Raw genomic sequence first — 15527 nt, 5'->3', positions numbered from 1 at the left:
CCGAAGACTTGGAGAGTTATCACTCCCACTACTGTCAACTGTCAAATCTCAGAGGTGAACTTAGGATGTACGGTTTTAGACAGTACAAAACCTTGTAACCAACGGTTACAGTGCCAGTGGGGTCTCTTTTATACCTACAGGTATACAAGGCACCGATGTGACGCAACACCAACCAACTATACGGAAACGGTTTTCGTAATTTTCATTCTCTCATAGCCCACAGTGAGACCATCCTGAAAAAGACGGTCAAAAGTCTTTTCTCGCCTTTCCTGACGTTTTTTTAGCTTAGGTGTCTTCGGAGAACTTACTTAAAAAACTTGAAAAAAGAACTTTTTTTAGGAACTAGATAGCAAGTCCATGTGTTCAGCAAAATTGTAGAACTATAAATTTTAAACTTTGCCGAATATACTAGGTATCTACATCGTGTGGTATGCGAGATATAATGTCGGGAGGGATGTAGGGTATTTTCGTTATCGTCGGGCCACTGTTATGGTCGGGCCATCACGATTTTACAGTTTTAGCAACTCGTGATATCTATGATACAATCATTGTAAAACTTCTTACTGTGATAGCTAACTTTTCACAATGTTATGAGTATCAATCGTGTATTCAAAACACTCGTACTGAATTCAGTGACTAAATCTTCCAAAAAAAGTTTTCCATGCGCAATGAACTTTTCTTCAAGAAATTATTCATGAAATGAAATTATCGAGATGAATTTTGAAAATGTATGAAGTGTGTTGTGCTGCACACAAATACTATAAAAAAATCCCCTCCAGAAAGGTGTTTGGGAAGGCTAAGGTGAAATACTAGAAAAGCGCTATTTATACAGGTTGGGCCACTTAAGTAGTCATGGTTGGGCCTCCATAATTTTAAATGTAGAAGCGCAATAATCGCTTAAGAATGTCAATCACGTAAGATCTGATGAAATAAAGCGAAATTAATACGATAAAAACCTAGTTTTTTGTTGTTTTTTTCATTGTAGTTGTACACTTCGGAAAAGGCGATTGTAGCAATATAGATTTTACAAGATTGCCAAAATTTCGCAAAATTGCAATTAAAAATAGGGTATTTGTACCTATATGAGCCGTTATTCACGAATTTCATTCTTTTCATGGCTCTATATAGAATTTCAATACGTATGTCTTAGATTTTCTGCGGTGGCCCAAGCTGTACAACATGGCCCGACTATGACAACATTTTTTGTCTTCACGTAAATGCCTATAACTTTTTTATTTTTCAAGCAATAAGTTCAAAGCTTTCCGAAAATATACCTTATTCTTAGACCTTTGCAACGATGTAATTAGATTTCCAAAAGTCTTTTTGAAACGAAAGTTATGTGCGAATTCCAAAACGTGGCCCAACCACGACGACACTCCCGTAAATATTACACATCAGAAACCGATGGTCCCACATGGTAGCGTAAACACACATCTGCTCCAACCTATTACCGTTACATGTGTCTATGCGGATAAACCATTTCGCTCGGCCACAATGAGTTTAGCGTTCTCATTTTGTGGCCCTGAAAAAGGCCATTTATGAATAATGATACTGATTTTTCGTTCAACAAGGGTGGACGCCCTGAATTCAGATAGATAATATCTTTTGAGGAAAAACATTCAAGTATCGACAAAACCCCGCGAAAATTACTTTGTTTTTTGTGCAATACCGGACTGGCGAGAGTTGATCATTACCGTTACTGATCAACTCTCGCCGGTCCGGTATTTCACAAGAAACAAGATAATTTTCGCGGCGTTTTGTCGATACTTGAATGTTTTTCCTCAAAAGATATTATCTATCTGAATTCAGGGAGTCCATCCTTGTTGAAGGAAAAACAGAATTATTATTCATAAATGGCCTTTTTCAGGGCCACAAAATTAGTTCAAAAGGGTTAATAAGATAAACGAAACCATTAAATGCATCAACCGGATTATTGTAGTCCCTACATCAACCTTGTTGCCGAGTCTTGTATCACAATTTCACAGTTTTTATTTTCGATTATTTTGAGATCGAATTAAACCAGACAACGCTACAATGGGCAAAACGAGCTCGTAATCCCAAGAATTAGAAGCCGCTGGTTTGGAATCTTACAAGATATCTATTCTTATGTGAAAAAACGCAGGAAATCGATTGGTGATGGTTTCGTGCAGCGCAGATTTTGGTGTGGTGGTCCATTTTGCCCTATTTTACCCAAAAATATTGTTAAAAGCTAATTAAACCGTATAAAAACCATTTTGTCAAAACATCAGAAGAATCAAATCCCATCCATTCCATACTGTGCGAAATGCAGGTATTGTCCATTTTGCCCAATTCGCCCCTCCATAGTAAAACCTAATTAGAGCGATTAAAACTAGTTCAAAGACAGGGTAATGACCTCGAGTAGTACCAATTTACTCGAAAGACATCAGGAGAGTTTTTTGTCATCGATTTAGTACAGTGATGAATTCACAATCGGTTCGTTTTGCCTGATTTTCTCCTAGATCTACTCGTTCATTTGCTATTGCGTAAAAAAATCGTAATTTTTCAACGATGGTATCTTTGAAGAAGTTTATAAAATACAGCGCATCTTTTCAAACTATCAAGGTGATCTTATATTCATCTATCAGCGTGATACAAACTTTTGTTTTTTTGAATACGTCCAAAAACATTGTTTTTCTTCAGAAAAATTATAGAACACACTAAAATGAGCAACTTTGCTGAAAATAGTAACTATCAATCTTGTGCTAGTTGCGAGATATAATGATTTATTTAAAAAGTACACATAAAAATCAATTCTGCTCAATAACTCCGCATCCAATTAGTTTATTGCTTTCAACTGTTCTCCAAAGTTATTCAGTAGGATAAACTACACATTTTTTTGAAGACTGTTTTTACCTTTGAGTTTTAATCGCTTTAATTAGGTTATCTATGTATATGGGGATGATTAGGGCAAAATGGACTATTCTTGCATTTCGCACAGTATAGAATGGATGGAATTTGATTCTTTTGATGTTTTGACAAAATTTGGAAGCTATTTGACTTCGTTTCACAAAATGGACCACTTTCCGAAGTCTGCGTAGGATGAGACCATCACCAATCGATTTCCTGCATTTATTTACATAAGAATAGGTATCTTTTAAGATTCCAAACCAGCGGCTTTTAATTCTTGGAATTACGAGCTCGTTTTGGCCCATTGTGCAATGGCTTGAATTTTCACCGGCTTAAAGTAATAAAAGCAACAAACCATATAAAAAAGTTTAGAATGTATACGATTGATAGGATCGAAATTCCCCCTGGAAAGCATAATATTCCTGCTATTTGCAGAAAAGCTTTCACGACGCAGGATCTGCCTGTGGTTGCTCAATGTCGGTGCTAAACGCAAACATTCATCGGGAACAAAACCTGCAGACCCGGGCTCTAATCTCTTAATGGATGCAAATTTTCTCGTATTGTTCTGCCATTCAATGGCAGTGGAGGTCGGGCAATGAAAACTAGTAATTTGTTTTGCTGAACTAGCACTCTCATTCGGTTTTTCGATCCATTTATCGGAAGACAAACATGGGAAATTTGAACATTTAAATATTAAATATTTTGCCTCAAACTTCTCTGTTGAAACTATTCATCATATTTTGCTTCCTCAAGCAAACAAATTTCATTAAGCTTAACTTTCGCAACGCGTTTGAATACTTACTGAACCGATTTACCTGTATTGCAAAATTTCACGCGCAGAAAAACTATTTGTTTTATTTCCGTTTTTTTTTCTCTTACTGACTGCCGTGAGCAACAGGTAGAACTTTGCAAGTTGTTTCAACAGGTTTTTTATGCTCACTAACCTTTTCCTTTCGTTTCAATTTCCCACCCACAGGTTTCTGTCGAGGAGTGGTGCAAGATGTGGGACGAATACGCACGGGATCCGGACTCCGTGCTCGACTGGCAGCTGCGGTAAGTTTCACTTCCGGTATGCGAGGAAACCTGCGGGAAGGGGGAAACAGTTTAAACCAGGATGATGATTGACAGCTAGGCACGGAAGGTCGCACGCATTGTTATCTCAGCGGGTTTGGAGGTTTGGTTTGCGAGAGACGAAGTTTTTTCGCCCTTCTTTTGTGTTCTGGTTGTTAAATCGCTTGTTTGGCTGACATAGGTATTTGGCTGACAAACGAAAAGCAAAGGTTAAGTCATGTCTGCTTTGCCTCTTTCATTTTCATTGGCGACCTATTTCAAAGCAACAAATGGTTGAAGACAGACTGGAGGTCTTGTTTTGGTGGAGGTGGTGTAAATGTATAAATTTTACCTTCCACATTTCATAAATATAAATTGATTTTTGTCGGCAAACAGTCGATAAAATAAATTTGTAACGCAGTAACGTTTCGGTGTGTGATTTCTAGGGATGCTGCTTATCAGTGCAGGATTTGATAATATTTATTTTGGTAATACCTTGAAGGTTGTTTAAAGTCACATTGTGTCAGTTTTTGACAAATTTTCTAAACCAACCATTATTATAGTAGAACGTCATCTTCGGGACGCTACCGCATTTTTCTTTCGACGATAATTTTCCACCGAGCGAACATCAATTAAACCGTTGATCATAAATTTCCCAAAACTCATTATCACTGGTTTGTTGTGGCATTGCAAACCATTGAACTGACCTGACCTTGCTTACACCCAATAGAGCAGGCTAATAAAATTTTCAATCCTGTGATTTATAACGGAGTAATTTTGAACAGCGACGGGCTTGTTCTTCTACACCTCGCTTCCCTTCCCCACAGTTCACAGGCTGGCCATCAACTGGGGTGCGAAAATTGTTACAGTCTGCTACACGATTATTGCTTGTCTAGAGTCAGCCCGGAAGGCTTTCGTACTGGCTCGAAGAGATTTTTATTAGAATGCAAACGAGCCACGAAATCGGATTGTTCGGATGGTTGATATCGGAAAAATGGAGGAAATTAGGTTGGCATTTTTTTGACACCTTACGGTTTATACTATTTCATCAGGAATTTACATTTTCAATTTCTTTTCACGCTTTTATTATTATTTAAAAAAGAAGTCATCACAATGATTGATCTAAGCAAAAAATGCTTAATTTGTTTCTCACAAATGCTAATTAGTTATTCATAGCTTAGCATACTCTTCAAATTGCGAATGTATCACTCTGACTTTTCAAGTGAAACAAATCTCATCCCAACGGGGACTTGTAGTCGAGTAGTCGAAATCCAGTCAAAAATATGAAAAACTTTCGTTGTGCTGTCAGACACATACACATTACCATCATAATGAAAAACCCCCAGTGGAAAAAGTTATAATATATAACCAACGTTTCCCTCCACCAGCTCTGGATTAACGAATAAAGATATTCTTACCGCAGTGATTTGCAGAATAAGTTAAAAAAAATCGAGCTTTAAGCTGAAAAAGTTTGAACGAATCGTAAAATTTCTCAGAAAGTTTCTCTTGGTAAACGCGGAACATTGATAGATGTTTGATGGGTACTTGTAGAATGGAATCCATTCGAAAATAACTCACTGTCTCAAGAAGTGGAACGAATTTGACATGTTATTTTTGCTTGGGTACTGGTTTTGAAATGATGATCCAGCTTCGTTGTGCAAAGAATGCACAGAGGAACAACATAAATGCATCATTCTGTCGCCGATGAAAGTCCTGTTTCAATTCTAACAACCGTTCGTTCGAATGCTACTTTCAGATATATGAACTTCATGTTCGACCTCGAGGATGCTTCCAACGATGGCGGCATCGACGCGGAGGAGTTCTCCATCGTTTGCTCGAGCTACGGGCCGGACAAGCGGGAATGCCAGGAAGCTTTCCGGAAGATGGCACAGGTAGGTTTTGTGACGTGCGGGTTGCACTTTTCAAGGGTACCCAACTTGCTTTTTATATGGAATGCTGGGAATATTGGGTCATTTGTTTAAACGAAATTTCCACATAGTTTTAGGTGTGCCATGTGTGCCTATACAGAAACAAAAGGTGGGGCTCCAACCTTTCCAAAGCATGTTTTTGAGAAAAAAAATTCCCATCAGTGGACTTATAGTTTTATCTGAAATTGGGCTTAAACTGCAAATTGGACATTAAAATGAGCATGAAATAGCACTTGAACTGGGACTGAAATAGAACGCAAAATTGCCTTGCAAATAAGACTTAAAATTGGACACACATTGGAACTGAAACTGAACTTGAAATTAGACTGGTAACTGGAGAAGAAAATCGAATTAACTTAGAATTGAAAGTGGACCTAAAATGGGACATGAATTTCGACATATAATAGGACGTAAATTAAACTTTAATTCGCACTTGATATCGGTGTTGACCTTAGAGTAGACTTGAAAGTAGATTTGGAAATGCTAACTTTAATCGGAGATAATGAAATTCGACTTAAAAGAGAACATGAAATGGGACATAATTTGGAACTAAATTCGGAGGTGAAAATGGAATTTAATTAGACTTGAAATTGGATTCATAATGAACTTAAAATTGAACTTGAAATTTGTCTTAAAATCAGAGATAGAATCAGACTTATATTGAAATTAAATTAGACTTGAAATTAGACCTAAATGGGACATGAAAATAGAAGCCTTGGGCTTAAACGTCTTTCAAAGACTTAACCTAAAGTCTTTCAATGACTTGAGTTGGAGTACAGACAATTACGGGGCTAGTGTAACAATCATACTGACTCTATCTAGCAGCACCGCCCAGCCGAGATTCGAACATTCGACTGGCTTGTTAGACCAGCATCATATCTTGGAGCCAACGGGGTCGCCAAATGGGACACAAAAATGTATGTATGTATGGGGATAGCCACCATCACCTCAAGGGTTTCTTTCCCATTGTATGCAAGTAGAATTACTGCAGAATCGAATTTATCTACCCAGCAACTTTCATGTCAATGCTGTTCGTGAAGGACTAAAAGGGATTTGGGTGGATCTGTAATCAAAGTCGCTTACAGGATTCCACAGGAATATAAGACACTCCTTCCAGCATAGACATCCGGCCACACGATAGATAACTTCGCCGTGCAAACTGAACTTGCGTGATGATTTGTGTGTTAGAAGGGCGCGTCAAAATCCTCTCCGACCTTATATGACTTGGGCTGGTTACCACATCCCTCATCCAGTCTTTGATTCATTCGATACCCTGATGCTCCCTCCCCTCCCTTTTACAATTGGCATATAGATTTATATGAATATAGTTATATGAATATGAATATAGCACTATGATTAAATAGTATATCGTATATATAATATTGTATAATAATATAATAGTCATATAATAAATATTATATTAGATGTAAATAATACAATGTATTATAACTAAAGTCAAGTTTGTTGCACTGCAGTTGGAATTTCCGTTCAAACATTTTGAAAGTTGTAATTTTGTCCACCACTCCATGCATGTCCACTTCATCCGAACCTGCTAGCGCTCATTTGCTCCTAACCCTAATTCACATCACACACTGCACTACTGCTAAACATAAACGAAAACGCATACATTGGTTACCGGCAAACGCTTATTGCAAAAGTCATCATCGTCATCGCTCTACGTCAATGCGCATTCCACACGATTCACGAAAAGAAACAAATAAAAAAATGTCATCACCAACACACTACCAACATCCGAGGTAGAATCAGAAAAAGCCTTGCACTAACACTGTTTCCTTTTTTCTTCAGCGTAGCAAACGAATACTAGCGCTATGCAAACCTCACGAAACAATTTCTTTACGTAAGCATTCACTTTGCAAAATCGACTCTACAGCAACCACCAAAATTTGGTCATTTAATGACAATACTAGTGTTCTGAGACAACAACTTAGCTGATATTTTCCGCTTCAACACCAGACGCCTATCGATCTAAAACAACCAACGCCATTTTTGGTGAACAGCACCGTTTCATCACTTCTCATAATAACCGAATAAAAAGCACATATATTTTTTAAATTTCTTAATCATCTTAAAATCACTTTCTACCAATTAGCCTACCACAATTACTTAATACACGACTTAATTCAACCAGGATAAATTCCACAACTTGTGCTATCTAATAAAATAAAATCAAATAAACACGACTGCACCGGCTCACTCTTCGGAGCGAACTGACAAAACGTTCAACTTTTTCATTAGCTCAAAAACTGTCGCCAAATGGGACACGAAAATGTACATAAACTTGAAATTGCACCACACATCGGTGTTGAAATTGAAATTAAAACAGGCTTACAATTGGCCTTGAAACTGGACAGGTATTAAGCTTGAAACTCAAACTCAACTTGGACTCAAAATTGGAGATGAAAATAAAACATGTAATCGGACATAAATTAGACTTTAAATCGCAGATGAATTTGGAATTAAAATAGGACATGAAATGGGACATAAAATGGACTTGAATTTGGAGACGAAATTGAAATTAGACTTGAAAGTGGATTCATATTGATCTTGAAATTGGACTTGAAAACTGTCTTAAATCAGAGATAAAATCGAAATTAAATTGGATTTAAATTGGACTTGAAATTGCACTTCATATCGAGGTTAAAATTGAAATTAAAACAAGCTTACAATAGGCATTGAAATTGACCAGATATTAAGCTTGACACTGGATTTAAAATTGGATTTTAAATTGGAGATGAAATTGGACACAAAATAGGACATGGAATCGGCATAAATTGGACTCGAATTTGGAGACGAAATTGGAATTAAGTTAGACTTGGAATTAGATCTAAATGGGACATTAAATTGGATGTAAATAAACTTGAAATTGCACTTTCCATCGGAGATGAAATTGGATATAAAATAGGACATAAAATGAACTTCAATTTGGAGACGAAATTGAAATTAGACTTGAAATTTGATTCATATTGAATTTGAAATTTGTCTTAAAATCAGAGATAAAATCGGACGTAAATTGGAATTAAATTAGACCTAAAATGGGACTTGAAATTGCACTTCACATCGATGCTAAAATTGAAATTAAAACAGGCTTACAATTGGCGTTGAAATTGGACAGATACTAAGCTTGAAACTGGATTTAAAATTGGGTTTGAAATTGGAGATGAAATTGAACACAAAATAGGACATGGAATCGGACATAAATTGGACTTGAATTCGGAGACGAAATTGTAATTAAATTATACTTGAAATTAGTTCTAAATGGGACATGAAATTGGATGTAAATGAACTTGAAATTGCACTTCCCATCGGAGATGAAGTCGGACATAAAATAGGACATGAAATGGGACATAAAATGGACTTGAATTGGAGACGAAATTGAAATTAGACTTGAAATTGGATTCGTATTGATTTTGAAATTGGGCTTGAAATTTGTCTTAAAATCAGAGATAAAATCGAACATAAATTGGACTTGAATTTGGAATCACAATAGGGCATGAAGTGGGACATAATTTAGACTCGAATTCGTGGACGAAATTGGAATTAAATTAGATTTGAAATTGGACCTAAAATGGGACATAACATTGGATGTAAATAAACTTGAAATTGCACTTCATATCGGATATGAAATTGAGCATAAAACAGGATATGAAATAGGAAATAAATTGGACTTCAATTTGGAGACGAAATTGAAATTAGAATTGAAATTGGATTTATAATGATCTTGAAATTGGACTTGAAATTTATCTAAAAATCAGAGATAAAATCGGACTTAAATTGGATTTAAATTGGACCTAAAATGGGACTTGAAATTGCAACTTCACATCGAGGTTAAAATTGAAATTAAAGCAGGCTTACAATTGGCGTTGAAATTGGCTTAAGCTTGAAACTGGATTTTAAATTGGAGACGAAATTGGTTACAAAATAGGACTGGGAATCGGACATTAATTGGGCTTGAATTTGGAGACAAAATTGGAATTAAGTTACACTTGAAATTAGATCTAAATGGGACATTAAATTGGATGTAAATAAACTTGAAATTGCACTTTCCATCGGAGATAAAATTGTACATAAAATAGGACATAAAATGGGACACAAAATGGACTTGAATTTGGAGACGAAATTGAAATTAGGCTTGGAATTGAATTAATATTTTAAAAGTTTTAGTGTGATTTAAGGTGTCGTATGATGAGTTTTTGTTCATGTTCGAAATTGGTCATTTCCTAGGATTTTCCGGAGTCCCCCAAATATGTCCAGATATGACCAAAGCTGAGCCTAGATAGCAAATTTGGCTTTCATTGATCTAGTTATTGAATTCTAGTGTGATTTAAGGTGCCGCACGGTAAGTTTTTGTTTATGGACAAAACTGGCCACTGGTCTGGTTGTTCCCGGAAGTCCCCGGAACTTGTCCTTATATAACCAATGTGGCGCTAGGTAGTAATCTGACTATCAGTGATCTAGTTTTTTTTTCAGGCGTAATTTCATTCTGGCGTAATCATGCGACACGATAAGTATTTCTTCATGTTCGATACTGGCTATTTCCCACAGCGATAACTTAATCCGGAACGTTTCCGGTTAATCCCAATACAGCGTAAAACTCCTAAAATGGTCGGCAATGTGCATATGTTGCATTAAAAATTAATACAGGCTGTCAAATACGTTCATTTTGGAAGTGTAATTGAAGGTTTTTATTTACTTTGTATGAGCAATCTGCTCTTTAAAACTTTAAAACGGCGTAACTCAAAACTCCGTCGATCGCTTTTTTAAAAATTGGCTCAGAGGTGTAGGTTAGCAATACAAACCAACTGGCATTTTCTGTTTAAATGGCCAATTTTATTTTTTAATAACGGTATTTTGAACACTGTGAGTTGGGAAGGTTGAAAAAGTCAAAAGATCGAACGGCGATCAAGCTTTTCACAAAAAATGTCGTGTAAGGGAATGTTATGCTTGTTGGACAAAAATTTTTGTAATTATTTGCAATGGCCTAAAATAAAATCGGAAAGTATGACGATATTTGTGATCACCCCAACTCGGGGTACCCCTAAGCGTCCAATAAAAAAATATGGGTCTAAAAATTTTTAACTTGGAACAAACACACCAAATTTGAACGAAATCGTAACACTTTTAAAGTTGCTTGTTTTCCTATCAATACTTTCTCAGATTTTAGTACAAGTTGTAAGGAAAAACAAGGCAAAACATTTCCTTACGACTTTTTTTCGGTCTTCTGACTTTTTCAATCTTCCCAACTGGCATGCCTTCTTGAAAATCTCTGGTAAAAGTATTGAATTGGCATTTTGCCTGTAGTACAAAAAATCTTAAGTAAAATGGGACAAAACGGACTTCTAGATTATGTTGTATTAAAATAAAATTGTAAATATACGTTTTTCCCAACATTCTTCTTTTTTTTCCTTATCATAGAATCTCAAATTAGATAGGGTTTATACATGATTCTTTCAAAACTCTTAACTAATAGGGGTGGAAGGGGCAAAATAGGCTACTTCCCGTCATTTTCGCGCGTTGAGACCATCGCCAATTGATTTCTCGTGATTTTTTACATAAGGCACTTTTTACTCCTTAAAAACAGCGGCAACAAAAAGATCCGTTTTTTCCGGCGGTTCTGCCCACTGTGAAATGGGAGGTAAGACGTGACGTTAAAGGAGAAAAAGGCGGTAAAGTAGTAAACGGGAGACAAAAAGGAAAAACAAGGCCAACAAAGAGGACATTAGGCTGAAAAGTTGGGCGAAAGGAAAAGAAAGGAAGAAAAATTAAAGAAAAGAAGGAAAAGTGATAAAGAAAACGCGTAAAACGAAAAGAAAATCAGGAAAAACTAAACAGAAAAGGAGAAAACAGGGTAGCAGGAAAATTGAGAAACGCGAAACAGAAATAGAGGACAATGAAGGAAAAAAATTAAAAGAGATGGCAAAGGGGTTAAAAGGAAAAACAAAACGTGACAGAAAAGGATATAAACATAGTAATAGGAAGAATTGAACAGACGAAAACAGAGAAAATAAAAACGAAAACCAAGACCGGCAAAGGGGTAAAACGAGCTTGGAAATGGAAGGAAAAGGTGAAAAACGGAATAGAACAGAGAAAACCCAGAGGAAAATTGGGACTGAAAATGGTGTCAAACGGGACAGGAACAGTAAACAGAAAAACAAGAAAGAAAAGGAGGGAAAACGAGACAATGGAGGAAAAATGGAACAGCAAAAAACCGTGGTATAAAAGGTGCGAATACAGGGAAGCAAAAGAATGTAAACGGAGAAAAGGAAAACGGAACAGAAAACAAGAGAAACTAAAAGGGAAAAGAGAATAGTGAAAGAGAGTAGGGAAAACAAAAAACGACAGAGGGAACCAAGTGAACGGTAATAAGAGGTCAAACAGGATATAAAAGGAGAAAGATGGGAAAATATGGGGATGAGATGGGAAGATTGGACAGAGAAAAAGAAAAGAAAAACAGGAAAAACGGGCTAACCAAAAACGATAAAACAGGAGAAAAAGATGAAAATGGGACATAAAAATGAAAACTGGAGAGCAATGGGAAAGTAGACGAATAACGGGATGAATGAGTGAAGAGAAGAGATGGAAAACGAATAAGGCCATTGCAAATAATTTTGAAAGTTTTTGTCAACCACCACCACCCCCCCCCTGGAAATTGGCTTGAAAAATCGGAGGGCAAAAAAATAATTTGTAGGATATGAATTAATTTTTATTCATAAAATCAATTGTCTGTGGGTTCTTCAGCTTGAAAAACAAGAAAAATGAGTGTACGAATTGAATTAATGCTTCTAGCACGAAACAGAAATGGACATTCGAACAACGGAATTGCCGAAAATTGACCGAAAAATTTTTCTTTCGTTTTTGTCTTTTTTCGTAGATTTTTGCATGGAAAATAATAACGTATATATTAAAAGCAAGAATAGATATGGTTTTCACGTTCCAACTTTAAGCAAAAATGCCTAAAATCAATATTTTTTTTGCTCAAACAAAAAAATCTCTTTTTTTTTTCGCCTCCCCCCTTCAGTGGCCCAACACCGGAAAGACAAAATCTTTATAAAATATTTATAATGGCCTAAAAACTTACGAAAAAATGCGTGAAAAACAGGACTGAAAATAAAAAAATGGAACAGGAAACGAAGAAAATCGGAACAATAAAAGAGAAGACACGGAACAGAAAAAAGAAAGACAGTAGAAAAAGCCGAAAAGCGGAAGGAAAAAACAGGAAAAAAGAAGGTAACAAATATCTATAACATGGTACAGTAAAGAAGAAAAACAAAAATAGTGTAAAAAGAGACTACAATTGAGAAAAAAGGAAATGAAAAGAGACAGAAGTTTTTGAAGCGTCCCAGTAGAATACGAAACCTGAAATTAAATAAAAAAGAAAACTTTTCCAATTAAGTATTTTTTTATTTAATTACTGGAACAGATAAGAGGTTAAACGTGTGAGAGAGTCAGACGAAATATGTCAATCCTAATTTTAAATAAAGCTTCGTGTTTAATTTCGTGTTCATATCCAAATTCAAGTTCAATTTAATGTCCACTGTCAAGTTCAATTTCAAGGCAAATTGAATGTTCATTATTAAGCCCGATTTCAAGTCTAATTTAACACTGATTTCAATTCCACGTCGTATGTCCAGACCAATGTAGATCTAATTTACGTCCAATTTCAAGTCCAATTTTAGGTTCAATTTCGAACATTATTTCAAATCCAATTTTATGTCGAATTTCAACTTTAATTTCAAATCCACTTTCAAGTCCAATTCCTATTTAAAGTAAAATTTCAAGTCCAAACCTCAAATAAAAATTTCAAATTCTTTTTTAAGTCCGATTTTATGACTATTTCCAAATAAAACTTCCAGTCCAAATAACTCCAAATTTAGGTCTCCAAATTTAGGTTAGGCAAATCCAATATTAAAATATTTCCAGTGCAATTTGAAACCAAGCTTCATGGACAAATTAGTCCAAATTTATGTCTAATTTCTGGTCCGATTTCAACTTCGATTTTAAATCCAATGGCATCAGAAAGGCCAGAGTTTTCAATTCAATCGGCCAGTATTTTTGTTACAAGTAATAATAGATTCGTCATCCTACCACTAGTCGATTTGCCAGGCCCCTCCGTTTGTTTATGCCTGAGCACGCTAGTGACAATGACTGTTACTTAATGTGTTTCAGTCAGATTGGAAAGTTTGACACAAATGGACACATTTGAAATGTAAAGTGTGGTGCACAAATGGCTTTAAATGCTCTCTGTTGTGACAAAAATTCCGACTTCCATGTGAGAAAAGCGAAATTAATTCAATGAATACTAGTATCCGCATCCTGATCATGTGGTCTGGTGGATGGATGAAAACGAATAAAAACGACTCTAAATTAAACGTACGCAAATCAATTCGTTTTTGCTGTTTTCAAAGCGTACATTTCGGTTTGAAAGGTAAAATACAGCTTTCAGATGCCCACTTGTCTGACGAAAAAAAGGGCGAATTCCGAATCCTTGGTAGCCTAGCTTCCAATACCGATCTGTTAGAATTAGTGTCAAAAAAAACTGTGTTTTCCTCTGACAACAGTGCATGGGCTGGCACGGAAACGTGGTCATCTGTGTGGCCAACCAACAGGCCCATGCTCACACGAAATCGATCCAAATCGGACCGCATGGATTCGAACCGGGTTAAATACACCTTCAAATAGACTTTTAAATTTGTCTCCCTTGTCGGACGTTTGGCATGTGCTACCGGATCGCTTTGGTAGCCAGCGGTTAACCCTGGGCGTGATTCTGAGCACATGATAAATATTTATTGAATTTTCATTAAAATAACCGGATCGCCCAACCATCGCATTGCATTCGGTCGGTGCCGTTTAGTGACTCGATTGCTTGGTTAGAGTTGAACCACTATCTAGTGTCCTTTCTGGCAGGGTCCATCTAGTCCAGTGGTGGCCCAGTTGGCCGAATGCCAAATATTTCACTGGCTAGAGCTAGGAAAACCGGTGGTGCTGCTACGTCATTCGACATTGAAAAAGACTCCCACAACTGGCTTATGGTATTTGGGGAAAAAATCTAAAATTCGAAAAAGAATTCAATTAAATCGTTCTGTTATTTTACTGATGCGTGCTTTCCTGTAACAGCTTTATTTTTTAAATTTTGGTTCTATTTTTTTCTCGTTCGCAGGGCGCAGAGGAGGTCAATCGGGATCAATTCGCCGAGTTGTGGCGTGAATACTTTTCGACCGACGATCCGGCGGCGCCCGGAAACTTCATTTTTGGCAAAACGTCGTTTTAACGCAGCTGTGGGCGCATCACCGTCATTTCCAGCTTCAGCCGTAGTAAGAGTAAACCAAAAATACGATATTTGCCAGTCAGTAGAGTGAACAAAATTTTTTCAATTTTCTCCTCATTGGAACTTCTAGCGAATTGTCTAGCGCGTTGCGTTCGTTTTTTCCACTAGCGTTGAGCTTATGCATCATTAAAGAAACAAACACAGATCAAGCCTATTTTGGACGGAACTTGCACTGACGGCAATCTGACAGCTGAGAGCATCTGCACGGACATGCGTGTCTGGCGCGTCGGATGTCTTCTCCTCATCAGTAGGCCCTTCAGAAAAGAAAAATAAAGCATCAATCATCTGGCAGCGGTGCCGGCAGATGTCGCTGCAGCCAGTAGTCAGGGATAATCGGT

At 36.6% G+C, this 15527-nt stretch overlaps 1 protein-coding gene across 1 annotated transcript in view; it reads left to right on the top strand.

The window, feature by feature from the left end:
* Window positions 1-15132, top strand: part of LOC128732995 (calexcitin-1-like) — a 106879-nt gene extending 91747 nt beyond the window's left edge. Inside the window, exons 5-7 of the mRNA XM_053826514.1 lie at window positions 3845-3921; window positions 5675-5810; window positions 15022-15132. Of these exons, the coding sequence (XP_053682489.1) occupies window positions 3845-3921; window positions 5675-5810; window positions 15022-15132 (324 nt within the window). The remainder of the gene's footprint in view (window positions 1-3844; window positions 3922-5674; window positions 5811-15021) is intronic.
* Window positions 15133-15527: the final 395 nt, after the last annotated feature.

The sequence above is a fragment of the Sabethes cyaneus genome, chromosome 1 (genome assembly GCF_943734655.1).
Source record: "Sabethes cyaneus chromosome 1, idSabCyanKW18_F2, whole genome shotgun sequence".
Taxonomy (NCBI): Eukaryota; Metazoa; Arthropoda; class Insecta; order Diptera; family Culicidae; genus Sabethes; species Sabethes cyaneus.
Note: the sequence above shows the minus strand (reverse complement) of the source record. Positions and strands in the feature narration are given on the sequence as shown.